Source organism: Solanum verrucosum, unplaced genomic scaffold, assembly GCF_900185275.1.
Source record: "Solanum verrucosum unplaced genomic scaffold, falcon-dt-bn FXZP01000261.1, whole genome shotgun sequence".
Lineage (NCBI taxonomy): Eukaryota > Viridiplantae > Streptophyta > Magnoliopsida > Solanales > Solanaceae > Solanum > Solanum verrucosum.
The window spans coordinates 2,405,653-2,430,636 of record NW_026019969.1 but is presented as its reverse complement, the minus strand read 5'-3'; the positions used below and the strand labels follow the sequence as shown (position 1 = coordinate 2,430,636).

The following is a 24,984-nucleotide window of genomic DNA, read 5'->3' as shown; positions in this document are numbered from 1 at the left end:
ATATTAAATCAATTCTATTATATATATAATATAATTTTGTGAAAATATCACAAGTTCACGTGCCCATAAATTACACGTACATTTGGCCCATAAATTACACGTACAAGGTAGTCACATTATTTATTTGGGCATGTAAATACTGTGTAATGGTATATAGATATTGTTTAAAAAAATTGGTAATAAGAGTGTCAATAAAACTACATGAGTGCAAACTGCAAAGTATTGTGTTGATCTGCCAATTTTTAAAAGTATCCCAATTAACAATGTCTTTCCCATAATACATTAATGGCTTTTCCTATTTTCATTTTTTTGACCCTTTATATTGTAAAAACAGAATTAAAAGAAAAGGACCTAAAATGTAATGACCTATACAGGGTAAAAAATGCTACGGTTAATTAATATGCACATGAGAGAATATTTTTTAATATTTATGGGCGTGTTCAGTAGGGATAAAAGATGAAAAGTAAGTGAATTTCTGGATGAAAAAAAACTATCCTACATCCAATAGAAAAGTTATTTACCTTATTATGAAGAAACTTATTTTTCTTTAAAAAAAAATTAGCAAAAAAACTAATCAATCGAACAGAAAAATTTAAAAATATTTTCTTGAACCGCCTGTTTAGTTTTCAAAGAGAAGGTCACTATTTCATTTCAACAATACATACAAAAAAGTGGGAATTCCCTCAAAAGTAGGAGCAATCGTGTAAGACATAAAAACCATTCAATTTGGTTAGAATTTAGACACCATTGTTGCCTACACGTTAGCTCAAAGTTCGACAGGAAGAAATCGGATGAAGGTTCATATAATTTTTCTTAAAAGAAAAAAGGCCAAATATGTCTTAAAAATACTCGATATTGAGAAGACATATTTTCTTTTGAGAGTAAGGTAGTTCACCAAATATTACGAGGACGATCATCATCAACACAAGCTACATTTCTATTTTTTAAATTATCTATCCGTCTAGATAAATGCAGTCCCAAGAACTATAATTCTCTAACTAACTAGATACAGAGTGAAGCCTGATAGGATCTTTATCAAAGTATAATACTTCGCGTATGTTCTGTAATAACAAATGAATCTAAAGGCAAAACAAATGAGCTTTGAATTCTTGTATAAGCTGCGTCCAAACCTGCAGTGTACATGTTCTCTTCCGTGTTAGAAGATGAGTGTCGTTGTAGCTTTAGTCTTGGTTGGATCTTCTTTCTTCATTAGGTCATTGCATCCAAATCGAAAATCAAGTTCCTTGATTCTGAACTTGATACCATTTTCCAACTGCAAACACCAAATTTTTTTAACAGATAATGTAAGCTCGCACCTTCATGAAACAGATAACAGTGATAAGGAAAAAGTTACCAAAAAGGAACTGTATTGGTAATATACGAGGAACATCTACAGAATTTAATCAAATAAGACCTGAAGTGTTTTGTATGTGATAACTCAACAGGGTTTAGATATGCAATAGCAAAATATTTAAATAGTACTCCCTTACACAAGCATATACTTTAATCAAATAAGATTTGAAGCAACGAGAGTTTCACTAACTTGCGTAGGAAATTTTCTTGAAAAGAACTCTACTAATAAAATATACAAGCATGGACTGTGACCTATTTCACTTCATTGTAAAACTTAAATTTCGGAAAATTAACTATTAAGTCAGATACTAGAGTTACCACTAACTGCAAATATTGAGCTTTCTACAAAAATTGTGATCAAACAAATGAATATACAGCGATGTCAACTCCTGTCCTTTTATTATAATATTTCTCAAAGTGAAGGACGTCTTTTGTGGAAGTGATGAGTCACTGTATCAAAACCAAAATAACTCCCTGGTCATAACATCAAGTAAAGAACTTAAATGGAAGTCAAGCTACAGATCCTAAGCTAAAAAGTCTAGCAAAGAACTTAATGGAACACGTTGCTCACTTGTAAACTCTTAAATTGTCTAAAGCTAAATAGATAGAGCTCTTTCCATGGGACTGGAAACAAGAGACCTGGGCTTTTTCATTTTTTTAACTGTTAAAAATAGGATTCTACTACAATACACCTGGAAATTTAAGACAATAAACACCATTCAAACAACAGGAACAAAGTTTAGCATGTCTGAAAGAACTGCAACAATTACAACGAGAATAAAAGATGATCATGGGCAACCCAAGTTCATTGCACACTCATTTATTTGTTGTTATTTCTACATTACGAGCCATATAACAGCTTAGTGCAAACAAAGGCAGATCTTATATAGATCATACGATAGAGGGATATATTTGAGCAGAAAGCATCCAGATTTAATAAGAATCCGTCCAAAGACATAAGTTCCCTCACTAAATTTAAAGCATCCATGATTTTTGCATCTACCTCTAATGTCATGATGTCAAGAATATATAGGGGAACTCTTAAACTAGGACTAAGATTTAAACTTAAAATTTTAGCAGAGAAAGCATACATTTTTCATCTAGTAGCACTCAAGCATAACAGAGAATTAATTAACACCTAACGCATGACCTCTAAGACATTGTTTTGGCACAAACAGGTGCCTGAAATAGGCAGTAACGATCCTTCATTCACAAAATCCAAGACACAAAATGCAAAACTGCTGATTGCAACACATCATGGATTTTTTAAACATGCTCATAAGCCTATACCATGGCCTTTAAATCTTCATACAAGAAAGTGTTTTTTCTTATACCTTAACGGAGAACATACGGGCGTGATTCTGTAATAGTAATAGAAATTCTTGGTCATGAGGTTGAACCTAAAAGATCTCAAAGATAATACTAAACATTGAATCAGTTTCAATGGTATTCACTTTGTTGTTTGAGTTTAAAAGCAATGGCCTTTCAATAAACTATGAACGTGTCCTCATATATCTTCACTTAGCCATCATTGCCAAAATACATTTAAATTCACCGGTAAGTGGTTACAAGACCTAGATTAGATGGAAATTATCTTAAACTAGCAATCTATTCCTAAATTCTTGAAGCAATAGTAGTTCATAGATGAGCAAACAAACTTCAGAGCAATTAAGTTTTCCTAAAGCATGATATCTAATAGAAACACAAAGCATTAACTGATATTATTTCAGTTGTCCTTACAGGAAATCATAGTATGCAAAAATATTACTCAAAAGAAGAACTGACTAAAATCCCTTTGCCCACAGTGAATGTGAGAAGACAATAATACTTTTTGGTCAAACACATGACAATCCAAAACCAAAACATCTAATGACCTGAACAGCAAGGGAAGGGAAGGCAGGAGACTAGCATTACCTCACACTGGCAGAGATATTATGCCTGTGTTAACATGTCAATGGAGTTCAGATCATCAAAATAAGCAGATATATATTCTGCAAGGCATTCACTATTTCACTAATCATCGGAAGCTCATGATTTCCTTTTCTTTCTCTTGACCTTCTCGGAAAAACGTTTTTTTGGGTCTAAAAGTACTTCAAGTTGCATCTTTGCCCAAAGTTCTTCAAAATGCTCATGAAATCCTTCCTGAAACCAATCCAAAATTTCTGGACACAATTCTCGAGGATTATCATCCCACAACTTCCTTAGCTTGGCACAACTATCAATCCCTTTCTTCTTAATTCTCATCTTGTATATAAGATCGCCAACCCGCTTGAGGCCCAACGCCTCAGGCTTCAAAATGCTAGCTGGTGAGGCTGCCAAGAATTTCTGTACAGATTTTAGGCAAGGCAGAACTTTGCCTTCAAGCAAGGAACTAGCAAATACTGCCACCCGGAGGAAATCATCTACGATTGGCAAACCATGCAGAGGGAGCTTCCATAGATGAGGACCAAAAGTTGGACGCACCCAACAGAGGACCTGGTCTTTCAGTGGGTCATAATAAGGTTTTGGATCTGAGAGAGGCGCAGAGAAACTGCATAGCGATGGAGCATACTTAATGAGCCAATTCTCTTTCACGCTAGTTGCTCCTTGGATATATGGCCTTTTTGTATGCAGTAGTTCAGTGTAGACTAAATATTGTGGAGCAGATCTAGAAATTGATGACCTTCGATTGAGGAACACAATTTCTTTTACCAAGCAAGCCTGATATCGAACTGCATGAACATGCATGTCAGATTCCGCTAAGGATGAAACATCCTTAATGCGTTTAGCAACCCTGTCAGCCCAGCCAGCACAAATAGCTTGGCCCAGAATCTCCTCCTCATTCAGTTGAAGAGGGCATTTATTTGAAGGAATCTTCCAAGCACATTCTACATCTTCCAAAGTACCATGAGGCCATGAGAATTTTTGCTGCGAGTCACATAGTTTGGAGTTAAAAACAAGATTAATTAGCTGCTTCCTCAGCTTGGACATTTCCTCCATTGTTTTAAAATGTAACGTGTTGTCTGTGCAGAATTCCAGTGGTTTACCAGAAAGTTCAAAACATTGCAGAGCATACGCCACAGACAAAACATCACTGGTGGGGTTCGAAAATTTTGCACGAGACACTCTAGCAGTTTCTTTCAGCTTTTTTATCCTCATTCTCTCCTCTTTCCCTAAGTCTCTCCCAGTTTCTGCAGAGCCTGGTTTCTCATCCTGCTTCAACCCATCTAGATCTTTATACTTCCCTTCAAACTCCATAAGGAAAGGATTCGACAAGCTCAAAGCTGCAGCTGCTGCAACTGCATAAGCCAAGACTGTGTTTGCGCGGGAATAATCTTTCACCTTTTGCATAATTTGGATTACTGTAAGGAGCATACGAGAGTGGCGAGGACTCATCGGATATTGTGCCATGGCCTTACCTAGAGGTGTCAGCCTTCCATTGCTATCAAGTGCTTCAAGAACCTTTAAGCAACGCTCTGCTTCAACTAAGGCAGTCGGCTCAGGAGGAGTCGGGAAAGGGAAGTTAGCAACCTGAAATATCAATGGACACATATCAATGGGGGTAGTCTATAAAAACTAAGAGAAACAACATACAGAATCGTCTAGAAAAGAAATCCTCAACCTGCTTGACATAAGCAAGTAAAATGACCAACGAGTAATTTTATTCCTTTCTGATGGTGATAGGGTTAAGAATGTCGACCAGCCAATAGTTTTTTAAATCTATGATTTATTGATTTTTGGGTCGGGGGTGGGAGGGGGGAAAGGGGGAGGGGAGAGCCTGACAGTAGATAGAAAGCTTAAAGAACTCCTCAAAGGGCTACTTCTCACTCTGTTTTTGGAACCCACAAGATTGTTTCCAACCTATGGGATCCTTGAGGGGGTAGAGAGACTGTTGCCGATAGACCCTCGGTTCGGGAATTGAGTGCAATATTACATTATAATAAAAAATAAGAAGGATGAAGAGGACAAAAAGTTCCATTACTTATCAAGACAATCATATGAAATGACAACTATTAACTAAATCGTAATATGAGCATATGTTTTTACTGTAACATAATTCAGATTAGTCCAATTACACCAAACCAGGTCTGCGTTTTCCGATAACCCCAATAAAATGAACCGTCAACAAATAGCTGAAAATATGAGCAACGCCATTCCACAAAAAATAATGTGTACATCTACATTGAAAAAACTCAAAAGACATACATGTTTCTGTACTCACAAAAAAAAAAACACAAAGGGACTAGTATTCTGCTCCAAAAAATCCATTAATGCAACTTGTCCAGAAAATGGAATCCTATGACGGAATTCACAGTAACACCAAGAAAAGAGGCACTATCCCGTCACAATACATGCAATAGAATGAAAAGGAGGAAAATGCTCACACTGAACTTAGCTTATATAAAGTATCACAAAAGCTCAATGTCCCTCTACACGAGTACTTATACTTAGCAGACCATTTTAAGGTACTATCAAACAATCACTATAATTCAGACTTCCAAACAAATTAAAGATGGTGGATCTGAATGACTTGTTGAGTAGTAAAATTCCTTTCCGGGAGTCACTGCTATGAAAAAGAATCAATTTAGACAACTTAAAAAATCTGGACTTCACATTCTGTATTCCTATAACCTAACAAAGGTACTAAAGAAGCATTATAAAGGTGATAACAAAATGTGCTAGGAGGAAGGATATCCACAAAACCTATCTAAAACTTTGACAGGTCAACAGTTAGAAACTCTAAACCTCTCAGACTTTAGAGTCCATGACCCAAGAACCTCAAACTCTCTGAGTAATGGACTGAGCAATGGACAGAAGACATTTTTAACAGATATGCTGGACTATTAGTAGCTTCCAACTGGATATATCAACTGATTTATCAGGTGTCTATTCCTAGAGAGCTCCATAAAGTGCAAATTCAAGCTTGCGTCTCAAATATTAGGAGCAAGACATGATTGGAACAGCCAGACTATGCTATGCCCTCTAGTAGGAAATTTTCTTTGCAGAAAATCTTCGGGTAACAACAGCTTGCAACAGTCAAACTGTCTAAGCAAGGTGTCGGTATTTAAAACAATTGGTCCATTAAAGAATTTTAGAGGGAGAAAATTAAACTCAGTAAGACACATATTCAATGCTGGTGTGTTTGGCAAATACTCAAAATAATAACACTTTTAACCAAGTGATGGAACATATAGGAGAATAGCCTATTTCGAACAAGATACTTGCCTTATCAATATGCATGGACTTCAGAAGTAGGACAACACCATCAACTGGTACTTTCAATATTTCCGCATTTGAGAAGTCAAAGAACATGTCATTGAAGACTGCAGAAGAATAAAGACGATAACAGTGCCCAGGACCTGTTCTTCCTGCCCTTCCTGCACGCTGAGCAGCTGAAGCCTTACTTATAAATTGTATTTCATATGCTTCCATACCATTAGAAGAGTTGTACTTTTTGACCTTTTCTCTGCCTGTGTCAACCACATATTTTATACCAGGAATGGTCAATGAGGTTTCAGCCACATTAGTGGCAACAACAACTAGGCGTTCTCCTTCCTTGACCTCTTCAAACACACGAAGCTGTGCGGATGCCGGAAGCATGGCATAAAGAGGTAGAACACACATTGGACCAGCACAAGTCCCGTTAGCCCCAATCCTAACCTTGCTTAACAGAGATTCAGATTCATTTGAGGCTGTCCCTTCTTCAGTGATAGGAACAAGTTCCTTTCTGCAGGAATCAGGTTCTGACGTCCTTTTACCGGCCAAAGCTTCAAAAGCAGCCTTCAGTGACGTTAGGCTTCCCTCCTCACCTAAGACATCTACCTTACCATCAGAGCTTGGAGACTTCTGGTTTAGCAGCCCTGCATCATCATCACTATAAACATCCAAATCACTATCATCTGCTGAATCATACGAAATTTCTGAGTCATCTTCATAAGATTCACCATGATCCTCATCATAGGAATTAAAACGTTCAGTTATCTCATTTACGGAACTCCTTTCAACATCAAATGCCTCACTTATCTCCTTGTCAACCTTCTCCCTGATGGTATTCCCTTCAGATGCCAAAGATAACTCACTATGATCTTTGGAAGCTCTATCAACTATCTCTTTAGAAGCTTTGCGCAGCTTTTGACACAAGAATTCAACTTCCCTTTGCCCTGTCACAAACACAAGTATACCACCAGGTGGCAATCTTTTGTGAATTGACAATATCTTTTTATACGCTTGGCCAACATAGTCCACCATCTCAGTTCTCTTAGAAAAATGAATAGTTACTGGGTATTGGCGAGTAGGGACTTCCATTACAGGGGGAGGATCACGGAAAATTTTTCTGCCAGACATAAAGTCCTCAACTCGAAGTGTAGCACTCATCAGCACAAGTTTCAGTGGATAAACTCTCTCTTCAGGGATTATTGTTTGTCCTGAAAGAAGCTTCTTCTGTTGCTCCTCATATTCTTTCTACAGAAAAAAACATAAATAATAGAAGTCAAATTAGTAAAAAGGGGAGAGAGAGAGCAGGAGAGAAACATAGAGAACAGGAGTCATTAGATTAACCACTAATATTTTAAAATTATGAAATGACAACAGACTGCATGGAGATAGCAAACCATTTTCTCACCTGACGCTCTCTTATTATACGTGAAAGCATACCGATTAGTATATCAGTGTTCAAGCTCCTCTCGTGAGCCTCGTCCAAAATTAATATAGAGTAACGCCTTAAAAGAAAATCATTCTGCATAAAAGGTGGAGGGTAGGTACAAAATATCATCATAAGAAGATTATATGAACTTGCTCAACTAAATGAAAAATCAAGAAAACTAACAGCATGAAATTCAAATTGCTCAAGGGAAAGAGTGAGAAGATAGCAACAACTAAATCTCTGCAGTTGCATCACTTTTAGTTTTCCGTTATTGCATAATATATCATAGTTCATAGGAGTCTGCCCTTCAAAGACAACCCTAACAAGCCAGTTTCTAAGACAAGTAAGATGAGTGATCATTTCGGTATTGCTACAAATAACAAATATTTATGTCATTCATTCTCTGTCTCCCTCTAATAAACAAATAGAGATAACCCTACAAGTCCAATCCATTGGACACTGCCTTTTTTAAAAAAATAAAAAATTAAAAAAAGTCTGTACAACTTCAAAAGAATCAATCTTTATGAATCAAGTAACATTTAAATAAAGGGTGCAGCCTCTTTGAGTGAAGAAGAGAAAGGCCTTGCGCATATAGTCTTGATCCATGTTTGCCGCCCTATGCTAATCATTGTTTCATTTCAACTATTGTTTGTCCCAACTTCATAGAGCTAAGAGCATATCCCAAAATTCATAAAACTATCTACCAGTCAAAAAAGTAACCCCAACATATACCAGTTTATGCAATTAGAATTTTAACTCATATCTGAAGCAAGGTCGACAATGCGTGTGTTTAATATTTGATGCTCACAAAGCACAACTTGACAAAGAACAAAAGAAAACCAGATTGAAGCATCCACAATGGACAACATGGAGCATGAATTCAATATCTCATGTAACTTGACATTGCCCAAACCAAAGAAGTAGCTTCATTCAGGAGACACTGAATACAATTGGAACCTTAATCCTTTCCTTCTAATGACACAGAAAGGATATTTTCATACATATAAGAACCTATTGTTTATAGGAAAGCATGAAGGAGTAGTTGAGTTTGGTTTTATGTCCTTCTGTGAATTGTTCAAATAAACTTAAATTGATTCAAACTGTATATGTTAAGTTTCTTTCAACATTATTCGACTTAATATGCAAATTACAAAAATGTCTAGGTGTGCCTAATCATTATTCTCAAAAAGATTATTTCTCCCAAAGATAATTATATTAATAATTTTGTAATGAGGCCCCACAACCTGCAGCACAATAATCATCTCACAGCAGAAGGTTAAAAACAAGAACAGAGGGATTATAGTTGCATTCACAGACATGCTCTGAACTGCATCCCAGTTTTAAAATTGATCCCGCTTCTGAGCTTTGCTCGGCCATTAAACTGGAACCAATGTTTTTTCATGTTATCTAAACAATCAAAGGAGATGCTCATCCAAAAATTAACTTCTAAGCAGAAGCTCATAGGGCTAAGATTTTCCATTATTGGATTAAAAATGGATCTGAATTGAGTGGAATGGAGATAGCGGATTCATATAGCCAACTCCAGCTAGTTAGAAATGAAGGCATAGTTGATTGATTGAAACGTCTCTGTGGCTTCTTTTAAAGTAAACTTTATGAGGTTACAATTCTTTCACTATTTACTGTATCGCCCTAATTTTCTCAACCTTTTCTTAAAGATTTAGCACTGAAATGGTTTGCACCCCTTTAAAGAGTTGGAGACAATATGTGCAAAAGGATGATAGTGAGGACACAATACACAACACTTAAAAGGTAGGAACAAAGATTCAATTCACCTAAAATTAATACTGAAATCTTACCTGCAGTTCGCGAAGCAAAATTCCATCAGTCATGAACTTTATGGAACAATTGTCTCCTATCCTCCTGTCATGTCTAACTTGGAAACCAACCTCTTTGCCAAGACGAACACCAAGCTCAAATGCCACTCGCTTGGCAGTTGCAAGTACCGCAACACGGCGTGGTTGAGTCACACCAATAATACCACCACGAGCATTGGAATGATTTGAACCATAGCCAGCTTCATAAAGGAACTGAAAGATACCAAACAAAAAGCAAGAGATAAAACCACTAAAACAAAACTGGAAATTTAGAAAATACAACTCGTTATCACCAATGGAAAGAAAAGGAAGCATATAGAAAAACAGAATATCTCACCTGTGGAACTTGGGTTGTCTTACCACAACCAGTCTCACCACAAACTATTACACAAGTGTTGTCATTTATAGCTTCCATTATCTCCTGCTCCATCATGACTATCGGCAGATTGCTCCTGTTATTTTCAACCTCCTTTGGTCTTGAAACATGCACCACAACTGGAGTTGTTAAATCTCTTTGAGGAAGACAGTTAGCTGAGTTGGTACTATTGCTCAGGATGGCATTTTGAACAGCCTTGGCAACATCCTGCTCGATATGAAGAGACAACACAGAACACAGATGGCATGCATATGAGAGAGCCTTAATGAAAATAAGGCACTATCTATGGTTACCACAAACTAAAAGGATGTACAAACAGGGAGTTAAGCAATACCGTTGATTTCCTCCTTTCCTCGTTACGACAATCATGAATAGGAAGGTGATTTTGCTGATAATCTGAGTTTAGGCATTCAGCAGTTCTATCCTCTTCTTGCTTGCTTGGCACAGAAGTATCTCTATCGCATACTAAAAGTTCACTATGACAAGCCAACTCTTGAGGTGACCCTGGTGTAATGGGTGCATCACTTGGAACTCCACCTTCTCCTATGGAGGACTGCAAAAGATTGCCATTGACTATTGGACTCAGCTGCATTCCTTCAGAATCATGCAAGACCTCACTAGATAGGTCGTCGACAGTCCTCTTCTTGACTGGTCGATCTCTTTGTGGCACATCTAGCCCTGCCCTAGAAAACTGTATTTCTCTTCTACGCTTTTCTCGGTTAGTTTCACCCTACCACATTACAGGACATGCTTTTAGATCTAATGTCGGATCAGTCAGATATAAAGTATAATCGAGATGGAATACACAAACCTGACCCAAGTTCCTTGAAGACCACATAAGTGAATAAACATCATCTTGGATCTGGTGCTTCCTGAAATATGAATTAATCATTCTCAGGAAATACGCTCTTGAATCCTTAAACGTCAAAAGTTGTTCAAGTAAATGAGGCAGTTCTTACTTCAAGGTTTTAATGCTTTCTGCTAAAAGTACCGCCTTCTCCTTGTCTTCCTACATTTGTCAAGTCTGAATTAGTTGAAGTCCAAAATATACATGAAAATTTAAGTACTAAAGAAGAGAACAATGAGATTTACCTCGAGTTTCTTCAACTTTTTTTTCTGCGATTGGCTTAACTTAATACTATTATTCTTAGGCTTAAGCTTTTTGGACACCTGATCAAATATATTGAAACAATCAGTAGTCGTCTGCAAAGACTGATTACATGTACAGGAGATTGATTATCTATTTATACCTGTTCCTTTTCTTTCTTCTTCTTCTTTTTATTATCCGGCAAAATAAGTGCATTGCTGTCTTGATCATTCTGGCTATTAAGAGAATAAGAATCAACATATTTTCCAGTTAATAAGCACACAAAAGATTCTAAATTTACATTCTCAACTGAAAAATAGAAACAACAATTGCATAATCAGAAATTGATTACCTCCAGTTGTCTGTATCGAGGTTCATATTTGCACTAAACTCCATTATCACGACCAAACAAGCAGCCACACAGTAATCTCAATGGCAAGGGCGGCTCTAGGGTAGGACAGGCGAAGCAAGAAAACTTCACAAAATAAAAGGGAAAAAATAATTAACAAGAATTAGGCAGAATAAGAAATAGTGAACAAGGAGCCCATTCAGAAACTCGAACTCAGGTAGAAAGCATCAACGGAGCTCCGACGGAAGACCTCAAACTCAAAACGGATTCCGGTTGCTGGGGTTTGGGTGTTGAGCGGTGGTTTTGAAGGGTGAGTTTATGGAGCTGGTAAAAAAAAATTGCACCAGGAATCGCGGCTACGGCGGGATACAGGGTACATTTTTGCAGATTCGGGTCGGGTCGGACGGGTTAATATATGTGGGTATGGTTTTTAAATGGATGGGTATTTCAACCACAATAGAGGACTGTCGATGACCTAGGTCGCAAATTTCCAAAGCACATTCAAATTAAATTGAGTGGCAAAATTAAATTTAATTCGTTCAAATTGTTTAAGTTTGGGTAGGACTTATTTCAATTCAACTTAATTTTGTTGATTAAAAATTAAGTTAATACGTAATCCAAATTTTGTCAATTTTTTTAAAAAAACTTTTTAAAAATTTAATATTTTTTTAAAAAATAAATAAAATAATTAAACTTAGTAAAAATTGGGTAGGGTTGGGTCTTGACCCGTTCTATAATCCATATCTGACCCGTTTTGATCCAAGCAAATTTGGATTGAATTGAGTCGAGACTTGTTTTTATCTTGACCCATTATGATCTAATCAAATTTGAACCAACCTGTCCATGTCACCCCTTGTCAAATGTCAATGGCATACATTTGTAGATTATTGTGATACAAACATAGTATAAATTTATACCGTGAAAAAAATGTGTTATTTTAGTAGGCATAGTATGTTATGCTTTTTACGATATTTCTTATAAGATATTTTATAATATAAAAATACAAATTTATGACATGAAAAACTGTTTGTTATTTCAGTGTTTGAGGTAGTTTTTGTCTTTTTTTTTTTACTCTACCTGTTGAAGGGTAATTAAATACCTCTATTTAATGGACAAAAATTTAAAGTAAGGTCATTTGTGCGAATACCTTGCAAATATATCCTTAACATCTTATTCCCGAGCCCATATTTTATGGAGGACACTTTTGAAGGTTATACATTATTGGGCCGTAAAAGTATTTCGAGATTTTGGCCCACATTTAAAAAAGCATAGGCTTTAAAACGATACTATATTCTTCAAAATTGATTCTCCTTTCAGTCGACTATCCAAAATTGATCCCAAGAAATATCGACTTAATTTCACTTTGAATTTCAAAAAAATTACTTATTTTCTTGAATGACATCTTTTCTTCCTTTGGACAGTTCAATATATATATAGTCAATACACATGTAACTTAAATTAATTCTACATTTCGCAACTTTGATTTCTCCATTTACACTAAATATTTTTTTTTTAAAAGGCAACATATATAATGGGGACATTAATTATTGATTTTGTAAGATTTATCCAATAATGCAACGTAACGTACATAATAAAAACCTTAACAAATAAAGACCATTAATTCCTTGTGCTCAAAACTTTTTGAGTGCCTTTAAGTTTGCTGTCCATCAAAGAGGAACACATCATTTCTGTAACTCTTTTTGTTGAGAGAATTCAGTTAACTTTCTATTTTTGATGCAACATCACTACTAACATGCGATAATTAAGGACCATTTATTTATTCGTTGCAACTCTACTATTACACAAACAATAGTTACGTTTTAACGGTGAACCCCTCTGTTACTAAGTCAATCTCCAATCTTATATTTAGGAGATTCAAAATTTATAAATATACATTAAAAAAAAATTAGAATGCCTTATATATATCATGTATTTTTTTGTCGAGAGAATTCTAGTAACCACCTTGGTACCTTTTAAATCCGTCAGTACACCTCAATATCAAAATTTGGAATTAGTTATATGAATTTCTACTTCTTTATTTAAACTCATTTTGAAATATGATCGATTCACCAAAAAATCACAAGTTTTATGTTGTCCACTAGCCTATCGTAACCCTTCTTCTTTATTTGTGTAAGAGCAAATTGGGGGCTAAGAGCATTTTATAATATATAAATTATAGGAACCACATATTATAAGTACTAAATAACATCCTATCCCTTCTAGTTTTCTATTTACCAAAAATCCCTTAAAAATGATGTTTGCGGGATACATAGCGTTGTGCACAGGATAAATTAGGTTTGATACATTCCACATAGCGGGATACATAGCGTTGTGCACGGGATATATAGCGTTTGATACATTCCACATAGCGGCGGGATACATAGCGTTGTGCACAGGATATATAGCGTTTGATACATTCCACATAGCGGCGGGATACATAGCGTTGTGCACAGGATACATAGGTAAATAAGGGATTTTTGAAATTTTTGAAATAAGTAGAGATAAATGGATATTAAGGTAAGTAAAGGAGTGTAGTTAAATAATTTGTCCTTTTATAATTCCTAAATTAATTTCAATGTGTTTGTCTTACTTTATTTTTTTAGTCCGTTTTAAAAAAATGTCTTTTTCCCTTTTGATAATTCTTTAATTTTTACTTTTCACATGATATGTTTATATCATGATCATAAAATAAAATGGTGTTTTAGTATATTTTACATATCCTTAGTTTAAAATCACTAGATTATAAAGCTATTTTTTAATAATTTTTTAAACTTTTTGTCAAATTAAAATTAGATAAATGAGATTAATTTGGACGGTCATTAGGATAAGGTTTAGGTCGGCCAAACTAAATATGTCCTTTATGCAACCAATAAATAAAAATGATTCATGTCAATTTCATGAAGGGAAAAAGTAAACTTTATGTGATAAAGATAGTTTGTCCATATTCAGAGAACAAGAATTATCCAATTAAAGTGTAACACGATAACTTAGCAATACAATTTGTTTGTTCTGACTTCTGATCATAGTGTGGCAATTTTGGGAAATTTTATTGGACAAATGCCTAGAAATTTATATGCTTTTGCACTTTTTCCTAATTGAAGTCTACTCATGTTTCAACTTACTTTTTTAAAAAAAAACCTTCAATGCAACATCGGTAAACCCTTTTTCGAACTTTATTATAGTTTATGTTGTTTAGTGACGACGTGTACGTCCAATATTATTTATAATTCAAAACTATAAAAAGATCAGATTAGTTATATTAGTATGCTTCATACCAATAAGGGCATTAATAAAAGTCCTAGTTATTTAACCCTTATAAGCATGCGTGTGGAGAAAGCATTATTTGAACGAAATCGAAAAATTAAATGGTTAGGATTGAATACCATTTTTTATATTTTTTTTGAAAATCGGACTTTATAATGCAAGCCAAACTGAAAAAATGGAATGTACATGACCCCTAGCCCCTAGGTGCGAGACTGAAGAGAAAAGTGCATCTATCAAGATTAGGTAAATGATCAAATACTTAATTTTCTTTTCAGAGTAATTAGGAATTACTTCCTTCCGTTTTAATTTTATTTGTCTGTTCAACTTTTCTTTATTTCATTAAATTTCATATCAAGTTAACATATGACAAACAAATTAAAAGAGGATATACTAGGATAACTTTGTTATTGTATGCTATTTGTGTTTTTCTTTTGGTCAACTGTGATTCAACAAAGTTAAAGTTTACATGTTCACAGTGAGCAAATAGAGTGAAATTTGTGCAATTTCGTTTAGTTTAAGAGTAAATTTTCCTTATAAAACATGTTCACGTATTGGGGAACTTTTGTTATTATCAACAAGGAAAAATCTAACACATTTTGATAACGATAATGATATATTGACCCCTAACTATTAATAAATGACAAATCTGAATTATTTCCCAAAATTTAAAGAAAAAAATGGTCATTTATTCCAATAAATTATATGGAGCACAAGGAGTAACATTTTTGGCGCATATATTGGTGTATGAGGCCAAAAAAGTTGAAACAATTTTGGCATATGTATTGGTGTTTCTCGTTGTTTCAGGTAGGGGTGTACATGGTCGGGTTGATTTGGGTTTTTCAAATATCAAACAAAACTATTTGTGTCGAATTTTTAAATCTATAAACCAAACCAAACCAATGAAACTCGGGTTTTTCAACTTCAGGTTTTTTCGGATTGTTTGGATTTTCGGGTTTTTTCCGGAAAAGTATTCATACAAACATATAATTTACTTGTACTTCAAATATTTCTTTAGTCCTACCAAAATACAACTATATAAGGTGTTTCTTAAGAAAATAACACAAAATATTATATGAGTAATGATACTAAAATATCCAACAAAAAATAATAATAATGAAATCGCGTAAAACAAATATTGCAAATTAACAAGTCATAATGAAAATGATCATAATTTAAAAGTATTAAATCATGCTAAAATAAGTTTAATAAGTATTAGTTACATGACTAAATATTAAAGGAAATTAAAATTAGATTATGTATTTGAATAAACCAATATAAAACCATAGAACAAATATTCAATATTATTGTCATTCTTAGAATTGAATTGATTTTTTTTTTGCTTTAGTATTAATTTAATTTTGATTTAAGCTTTATTATAATTACCAATATCTTTGGACTATAATCTTTATTGAACCATTTAGAATTCTAAGTTTCAAACTTGAAATAATAATATATTAAAAGATAAAAACTATGAAAAAGTATAAGAAATATTTAAAAATTATATCAAAGTAAATATTTTTATGTATAAAATAAAATTTTAAAATTATATATATAATGTCGGGTTGGTTTGGTCTTGGATTGGTTATTTTTAGTTAAAACCAAACCAACCCAAATATAGTCGGGTTTTTTTTTCCAATACCAAACCAAGTCAAACCAACCACTAGTCGGATTTTTTTTCTCGATTTGCGGTTTGGTTCAATTTTCGGTTCGATTTTGTACCCTAGTTTCAGGTACAATGAACTTGAACCAACTAGAAATATGGTTGGAATTATTGCTTTGTTTCATAACTCACAAGCAATGTGAAGGAGCTTTCAATGAATTCATTTGACAAAAATATGAATAGTGAAGATGGTCCTCAAGGAAGGGCATGAGAAGAGCACGACCACTCAACTTGGAGATTAAGTCTTCCACTCACTTTTTATGTGATATTTTTTTTTTTTTTTGTATGTATCTTTTTTTAGAGGTGGTTCTTGGACGTTGATCGTGCTAATAAAGTCTCATGATGATTGGTGAAAAGAAAACAAAAGTCACATATAATAAGGGGCAATGGTACTCTTAATGATGTGAGATCTTTTGAGGATCGAACTATACTAGCATGACCCAAAAGGGAGCATATGACTTCAAGAATATTTTTGGATTGTTTTAATTCAATAACTGATATATATCATACTTAATGGATCGACGAGACAAGTACGAAGATGGGATAGTGATGATGTAGGGCTCGACTTAGAGTCTTTTCCCGTCTACGAGTTGTCAAATTGATTTACTACCTTTACATGTAGTTTGCAATGGTCGATGGGCTATGTGGAACTTAATTCGAAGAAAGATTGATGGATGAGCAAATAAAATTTCATATGTTTGTAAGCTGAATTAAAAGAAAGCTATAGTGCTTTGATACTTTTAATGTTGTAAATTTTTTTAGGGATTTTTTTTTACAAATTTAGTTCAAATTAAATAATATCAAGAATATCTTTAAATTGTGTTAGTCGAACGGCCAAAAAAATCGAAGAAATGAAAGTAGAAGAGGAGCAGGAATTTGGGAGGTGATATTAGAATCCATTTTGATAATACAGGGATATCCTGCACCAATGTTTTTGTAGTATGAACTTACCACCATTATATTATAAAACGTCAACCATTTTTTTCAACGTGACTTAGTAATTTGCATGACTTTTTAACATCCATTGACAAAGACTTCTTTTTAACCAATAAAATAAAATAAAACATGTAGACTTAGATAAGAAAGAAATAAGTTGATTGAGAGGTAAAATTAATACAAGGAGTTGAGATTGAAAGGTCAAATTAATTAATGTCAGTATAATCCCCTAATTTTTCCCTCTTTTTGGTTCACTTTGTATTAGACAAAAACACATCCTAGATTATTATTTCTAACATGACAACGTTATTTTTAGGAGAGATTTAGTACTTCATAGTTTACTAGAACTATACAAAGAGGAAATACAGAAAAGGAAAACATTAAAAAGGAAGAGAATCAATCAAAATTATCTACTTAATATATGGAGACTAATAAAGGAACCATTGATAAGTTGAACATTTGTCAACTATTTTCGCAACAAAATAGTAATGACAAAGACATTCTTGTGTTGATTTATCAATTTATCGTTTGATATTTGATTAATTTAAATTCATATAAAAAAAATTATTTTTCAATGATAAAATAGTGTCTACTGAAAACTGCTTTGGCTAAAACATTATATCTCATGCTAAGGTCACGCTTAGAAAATCACTTAGTGGGGCTCCCAAAAATACTAAAAAATGGTAGGTATGTGAGTAGGTGATATAGTAGGATGGCGCAATTAATATTGGAGCCAATACAAGATGTTAATAAAGTCTATAATTCCTAAGGAACCATACAAACATTTTAAAAACTAGTAAACAACTTTTCATATGTTCCAATCGAAAAACAAATTAACAACCCCCCCCCCCCCCCCCAACCCCGACCCTCCTTTGAGATGGATATATACAATAAATTTTGCTTAAATCCCACACAAAATTGAGAAGAATTAATAAATTTTAAATTTCAATTTCGTGTAAAAAGAATACTCAAAATAGAATATGATTAGTACCTAAAGAAGGGTCAGAATATGAACTGTGTATCTTGTTTGCTTTGATGTTTTTGGTACATCAAATATGTGGTGTTCCCAATCTCTACTGCTGAATTCTTATCTTCACTCTCTATTTTTGTCCTTTTGAGGTTGTTGTCTCCTCAAATTTGGCTTATTTTATTTCAACTTTTGAGAATGCATTTTACCAAATATTAATTAGGCCATGTTTGGATATATATGCATCAATTTCGATATTTCACATTGTTATTACTCCAGAACATCCCAGAAGGATAGATGAGAGGAGACGTTTATCCATAGATTTTTTTTCCTTTGCTTTCTAACTTTTTTTTCTTCTTCCTTTTTTTATTTCGCATTTTATCGACTTAGGATCTCCAATGTTAGATTCGTCAAAAATACATTTTCGACGTTCAAGTGAGTGATTAAATTGTTACGTGAATAGTAACTTAAAAAAATAGTAGTATTTAATATGAAATCTTAAATCAAATTATGGTGATTACATTGATGTTCTTGAAATTGTATGATTAAATGATCCAAGAATATTAGGTCACTGGAATATTCTGAAATCCTCAAAAACTAAGTTGATTGTGGAGGAATATGGATAGTGGGACAGTCGAGAAAAACAATATATTTTTTTAACTTATCATCTGCAGTACTTGTTATAATTCCAAATTAAAAAAAAAAACCACAAATGATATTGCATTATAATGGCCACACTTTTATACTGTCTACAAGTGGGACACATAGCAAACCTTCTAGCAACAACTACTTTATCATATTCTCCTAATTTATCTAATTGAACTTTTCAGTTAGTTTCGTAATTTAGATCATAGTATCTTTTAGGAGTATATTGCAAAAACAGTTCACTGGTCAAAATATCATTGATTAAATTAAAAAGCTATACAAAATTATTCGACCTTTGAAAGTTCAAACAATTCCCAATGCTAGCTATTTCTAGACTCTTATGTATATTTTTTTAAATTTATTTTATGTGTTAATATGAATAAAGGATAAAATAGTAAATTTGATTAATTTATTAATGATTTCTTATTCACGATGTAAAATACTAATTGCCCATCACGGAGTATTTTTCAAATACATATTTAATACTCCTATTTATTTTATCTATGTTTGAGTCCTATTTATTTGATAAAAAAAATATTCATAAAAGTATATTTTCAGTTTAAAATTTTATTTATTTATGAATGATTTTAAAATATTATTATGTCTTTTTGTATTTCTTTTAACTCCGTATAAAGTACAAATTTCTGTAGAAAAGAAAGGATTGAGATGACTAGAACAATTTCAACAATAATTTTCATTTTTTAACTTAAAAAGGGATTAACCATTTTTAAGTTAGTTTATTTTTGTACAATAATGGGAATACATAAAGTGGGGCCCGCCAATTGACTCTCAAATAGTTTTGGGCTTCCAATGGGCTGTTATTGGTGGGTTTGTCGGTGGAGTATGATAATGATAGCTTACACAAAGATCAATAGAGTTTTGGTGGAATGGTAAATATTTATTTATTCTTAATCAAGACGTCTCGAGTTTCAATTCCTTTGGATACAAAGTTGCCTTTGTTAGAAAATATTTTACCCCAATATAAAACTTTTCAATGCAAATTCAAATTTAATCGAACTCTAATATTGATACGGAACACGATGGAAAACACAAAAAAAAAAAAGATAGCTCCCATAAAGATCTCTCTTTGATAGACTTAAAAGTCAAGACTCATCACATAACCAAGTAGCCAATCAACCACCACCAATTCTCAATCTCTCAAATCTCTATTTTTATTTATAGAGAACTTTTCTAAGTTGGGTTAAAAAGTTATAAATTTTGAAGTGTTTGAATTAGAATTGTTGAAGGAAATGGAAGCACAGTTTATTGAAAGATACCATAGTCATCAGCCTAGTGAACATCACTGTTCTTCATCTCTTGTTAAACACATCAAAGCACCAGTTGATATTGTAAAGATCATATTTTTTTTAGAATTATTCTCTTGATTTCTTGATTTGGGAATATTTTTATTTTGTGGGGTTGGGGGTTCTTGAGGATTTCTCTTATTTATTTCTAGTTACTAGTTATAGGACATTGGGTTTGTATAAGATGATATCTTTCTGTTCTATCTTTTCCTTATTTGTTGAGATACTAATCTTTTGGTTCCGTGTGTGTTTATTTGTGGAAAGTAATGTTTGTTTGGTAAGTTTTCTTTAAAAGTTTTTTTTTTTTTGGAATTCTTAGCTAACTATTGGTGACTATGAAATTTGATCAGATTTTCGAAGTCTCTTAATTTCATATTCAAATATTTTTCAAGTTCCCAAAATCTGGATAGGATTTTTGGGACTTCCAATAAGAGAAATCTATGGTCAAATGGTAGCTTATCGAAAATCTTTCTTGGTTGAGGCAATTATTCTGTAAAAAACAACTGAAGAAACAGTTACAATATTAGTACTAAAAAGGAAAGTATAAGTTTTTGATGTGGATAGATATCCTTCCTCAATTTACCTTAAGATAGCCTTTTAAAATATTTGGGGGATTCGAAGATTGTTGGGATGCATGATATTATTGAATTTTATGATCATTTTGTTAGTTTTTTTTTTTTCTTGTTAATTTGGTATTTGCTGTTTTTTGTTTGTTTATTTTGCATTTGAGTTCTAACATCTGATTGTTGATCTTGTTGTAGGTTTGGTCACTAGTGAGGAGATTTGATCAGCCTCAGAAGTATAAGCCATTTATTAGCAGGTGTACTGTGAAGGGTGATCTTACAATTGGTAGTGTTAGAGAGGTGAATGTCAAGTCTGGTCTTCCAGCCACCACTAGCACTGAAAGATTGGAACTTCTTGATGATGAGGAGCACATCCTTGGCATCAGAATCGTTGGTGGTGATCACAGGCTAAAGGTATGAGTTTCTTCTAGAAGCATAATCCCTTATATATGATGAAGGTGAAGATTAGTTACATTTTAGAAGTATCCTACAGTAAAACAGTGTCCTGATGTCTATATAAGAGCATGTATATGGATTAAGAAGGTTTAGTTTGAGGGGTGGCTCTTAAAGTAGGGGGAAAAAGAGTGTTGTTTATACCACTTCGGACTTTCACTTGTTTTATAAACATTAACATGATCTTTAAACACCATGTTAGGGGTAAGGTCTACAATCTACATACATACTACCCTCTCCAGGCCCCACTTGTGAGATTACACTGGATATGTTACGTTGTTGGTATTGACTTATTGTTGTAGTAACTTGTTACATGATCGTAAAATTTGTTCATATCAATGTTAAGTTAGAAAGTTAAGATATCAAATGAATTGGTATTAGATGTTTTATCTTCTATGATATCTATTCTAGGTTCTGATGATTACTCTTGAGCGATTTTAACAATTACTGCTTTTAGACCAAGTATGCTGATAAAGGATTATACACACATTTACCAATCAATTGATGGAGTCATTAAGCTAATTTCTGTGGTTGCGTTTGGCTGTAGTGCCAAGGTTCTGTAGTGTTTGGTAACTTGCATTCACCTTTGCTTATTTTAAGCTTGTTACATTTGCAAAATCTTCAGGAGTCTTTTCTTAACTAAGCTACTTCCTATATCTGTCTTTATACTAAAGCATCTAGCATGTCTAACCTGGTGTTATACTTTATCAACTTTTTGCAGAACTATTCTTCGGTTATTACAGTTCATCCGAAGACACTTGATGGTAGACCGGGGACACTGGTGATTGAGTCATTTGTAGTGGATGTGCCTGAAGGGAACACTAAAGAGGAGACTTGCTACTTTGTGAGGGCCTTAATTAATTGCAATCTGAAATCACTAGCTGATGTATCTGAGAGAATGGCTATGCATGGAGGTGTTCTACCCGTCAGTGTGAACTGGTCTTCTAGTAACCAGATCGAGACATGAAATCTTTGGGGCTATGCATAGATTTGCAAGAAGCTAGGCTTCAGCCTCTTTGAAATTTGTTTCTGCTTGTAATCTGTCTAGACTTTTATGCATCAACAGGGCGTGTATGGTGTATCCTGTTATCATGCAAGTTTTATTTATGGAGGTTTTGTTTTCCTTTACTAGCTTGCGGTTCTCATGATGGTGTTTGAGGGTCTTTTCATATTCTGTAAATACTTCTGTAAGGTAGTGCTGATCAGCAACTTGTTTTGAGCTGGTAGATGCAACTTTTAGCTTGCGAAATTATTGGCGGAATATTTGCAGCTTGTTTCCAGAGCTTTGTATATATAAAAGTTGTAGAACTCTTGTCTGGACTATAGAGTAAAGAAGAGTGATTTTCCTTTATTATTATCTCATGTTTGCTTTTGAGTCTTGCTGTTATACCATACTTGTGTTAGAAACTAAGAATATGGTTCAACCAGGTTTCATCTCCAAATTTTGTGCTGATATTGAGACTGCTCAACCTCAGAACGTAATTCGCGTGTAGGTAGTGCTGTCTGTTGTCTGGTCAACTCTTATCTTTTCACTGAATTTGCTTCACGTGAGTCTTTCATGCTCGTTAAATAGAGAAAAAAGATACATGTATCTGAATCAGATAATTACACTCGCATATCAAGTATACAAAGGCATAACCAGAGTCCATGTCACATATTTATATCGTCTGAGATTGTGTGAAGTTAGGACTACATATCATTTGAATTTGATAGTCACTACTTTCCACTCTACTGCCAACTTATGTCCAATCTCAGAAAGGGGTGTCTTCACGCAATTGAGCTTAAGGATTTAAGCTGAGTTTTGACTATGATTGGATTAATTAGGTGTTGACGTGTTGAGGATGATAAAACTTTATGAAATGTTGTTGGGAGTGAAACATTAGGGAGGACTTTTCTGCCCTTTCTTACAGGGAATAGCAATAGAGGAAATTTGGAACACTTCATTAAAAAGAGTGGTTATCAGTCATTTTTTCATCTCTTATCTTGTTCCTATGATCCTATCTATAGCACACAGTTGTCAAATTTGCATAGGCTGTCTTCCTTTTCATTAGTAAATTATGGATAATTTGATACTGGTGTATGAAAAAGGTAACAGTATCTTCATCAGCAAGAAGATAGTTGGTGACTATTGTGTTCTGACTTAAATGGAGCACACATGGAGAACAAGTATTCAAATGGGCATATGGATAATTTTTTTGATAACTCGTGGAATTAGAACACGAGATCTCATAGTTCTCAATCCACTTCATGACCATAAGGCTACATGCTCACAGCCTTGGTGCAAAGCTCCAATAATCATTGGCTCCTATATAAGATGGAATGGGGACTAGAAATGAAGCTTAAGGTTTATAGGTTGCTCAAATGCAAAAGGTCAAACAGTCGATTTTCAATAGGTAATTGGGATTGCCATAAGACATTCTCTATAAGCGAAGGTGTGCTACCTGCATTAGTATTTTAACATGAGTTGTTGATGATTAATATCATAAGTTGAAAATATCATACTTGAAGAAGATAAATGATTGACCAAAGGGTGGCTGTAACTGTTATCATCTATGTTTATCACACTTCCCTATGCCAAAAAGATATGCTAGTAAGTAAGAAAGAAATAATCTGTGAATGAAGAAAATCAAACCAATATAACATGCAGCTGCATTTTGATTGAGGGTGCAAGGCTTCCAAGAAAGTGAATCATCCTAATTTCTTTCCTGAAGAGGAATCAAGGGAATCGTTCTGGGTTCATAACGATGAATGGCTAATACACAGTTCCACTGTTAAATAGACCGCGTTATGAGTACATTAATTTCCCCCTTCTCCTTTGAGATCTCTTAGTAGTGCTATGGTTAAGTAACCTGTCTTCTTACCCTTTCTATTGTTAACACTTTTCAATAGAGTTACAACTATGAGATATTGTTCCTCTTCTTTTGTGCCAGATAGCTACAGGCTGCAACTTTTCGATTGACCTTTAGAGATAAATTGAAGAACAATTAGTAATTGATGAACTAGTTTCAAAGAGTTCCATACAAAAATGATAGCTATTTTTTTATACAAGTCTTTCCAGGAAAATGCAAATATAGAAAAGGAAAGAAACAATAATATGAACATAAAGAAAAATTCAGCAAGAGTTCCTCTCTTCTTTAACTCTCCCCTCTCCCCCTCTTCCCTCTCTTCCTTGGAACCAATCATGGTGTGAAGAAAATAAATCCGAAAAGTCAGTTCTCATAAACAGACTGAACGCTTTGCACAAATTTGCCTCTAAACAGTTTTGATGTTTGCTAGGAAGCAAGGGTTGTCATGAAACTGGTATAGTTAGATAGTCTAGAGACTTACTGATCTATTAATAAATTAGATGCTACAAGTATTGCTAGTAAACGAGGGCAGAACAAAATATGGATAAATAACATGGGAGTCATCATACTATAACGATTATGTACTCACTCTAAATAGAACTACTGAATCGTTTCTTTTTGCAATAGAGTGATCAAGCTCTCCGGCTAGGAGATATAATAACACTTAAACTGATTACAAGTATCACTGTATTCACGACATTTGTCCATACCTATGAAGTTCATA

The 24,984-nt window shown here is 33.9% G+C and overlaps 2 protein-coding genes across 4 annotated transcripts; one reads left to right on the top strand and one right to left on the bottom strand.

Annotated features, from left to right (window-relative positions):
* Positions 1-1,116: 1,116 nt before the first annotated feature.
* Positions 1,117-11,754, bottom strand: LOC125815131 (ATP-dependent RNA helicase DEAH13). 2 transcript variants are annotated; one of them, XR_007442155.1, is made up of 12 exons: positions 11,626-11,754; positions 11,437-11,509; positions 11,279-11,356; positions 11,146-11,195; positions 10,998-11,058; positions 10,521-10,916; positions 10,148-10,393; positions 9,793-10,023; positions 7,955-8,068; positions 6,559-7,794; positions 3,268-4,863; positions 1,117-1,316 (listed from the first exon to the last, which is right to left on the bottom strand). XR_007442155.1 is itself a non-coding variant. In XM_049494526.1 (11 exons), the coding sequence occupies exons 1-11, from the start codon at positions 11,667-11,669 to the stop codon at positions 3,382-3,384; spliced, it is 4,011 nt and encodes a 1,336-aa protein (XP_049350483.1). In that variant the 5' UTR covers positions 11,670-11,754; the 3' UTR covers positions 2,986-3,381. The 2 variants fall into 2 exon arrangements, 1 of the variants encoding a protein (XP_049350483.1); XM_049494526.1 differs by lacking the exon at positions 1,117-1,316 and having other exon boundaries at positions 2,986-4,863.
* LOC125815132 (abscisic acid receptor PYL5-like) lies at positions 8,724-22,765 on the top strand. 2 transcript variants are annotated; one of them, XM_049494528.1, is made up of 4 exons: positions 8,724-8,730; positions 20,336-20,443; positions 21,160-21,375; positions 22,136-22,765. In XM_049494528.1, exons 2-4 carry the CDS (start codon positions 20,345-20,347, stop codon positions 22,379-22,381), a joined length of 561 nt encoding a protein of 186 aa, XP_049350485.1. In that variant the 5' UTR covers positions 8,724-8,730; positions 20,336-20,344; the 3' UTR covers positions 22,382-22,765. The 2 variants fall into 2 exon arrangements, with proteins under 2 accessions (XP_049350485.1, XP_049350484.1); XM_049494527.1 differs by lacking the exon at positions 8,724-8,730 and having other exon boundaries at positions 20,193-20,443.
* Positions 22,766-24,984: the final 2,219 nt, after the last annotated feature.

Excerpts from the sequence above, each read along its gene's own strand:
- LOC125815131 (XM_049494526.1), bottom strand. The coding sequence starts at position 11,669 with ATGGAGTTTAGTGCAAATATGAACCTCGATACAGACAACTGGAG. Across the intron at positions 10,394-10,520 it reads AGGAAAGGAGGAAATCAACG|GATGTTGCCAAGGCTGTTCA; the intron begins GTATTGCTTAAC and ends CATATCGAGCAG. Across the intron at positions 10,024-10,147 it reads AGACAACCCAAGTTCCACAG|TTCCTTTATGAAGCTGGCTA; the intron begins GTGAGATATTCT and ends GGTATCTTTCAG.
- LOC125815132 (XM_049494528.1), top strand. The coding sequence starts at position 20,345 with ATGGAAGCACAGTTTATTGAAAGATACCATAGTCATCAGCCTAGTGAA. Across the intron at positions 20,444-21,159 it reads TCAAAGCACCAGTTGATATT|GTTTGGTCACTAGTGAGGAG; the intron begins GTAAAGATCATA and ends ATCTTGTTGTAG. Across the intron at positions 21,376-22,135 it reads GTGGTGATCACAGGCTAAAG|AACTATTCTTCGGTTATTAC; the intron begins GTATGAGTTTCT and ends AACTTTTTGCAG.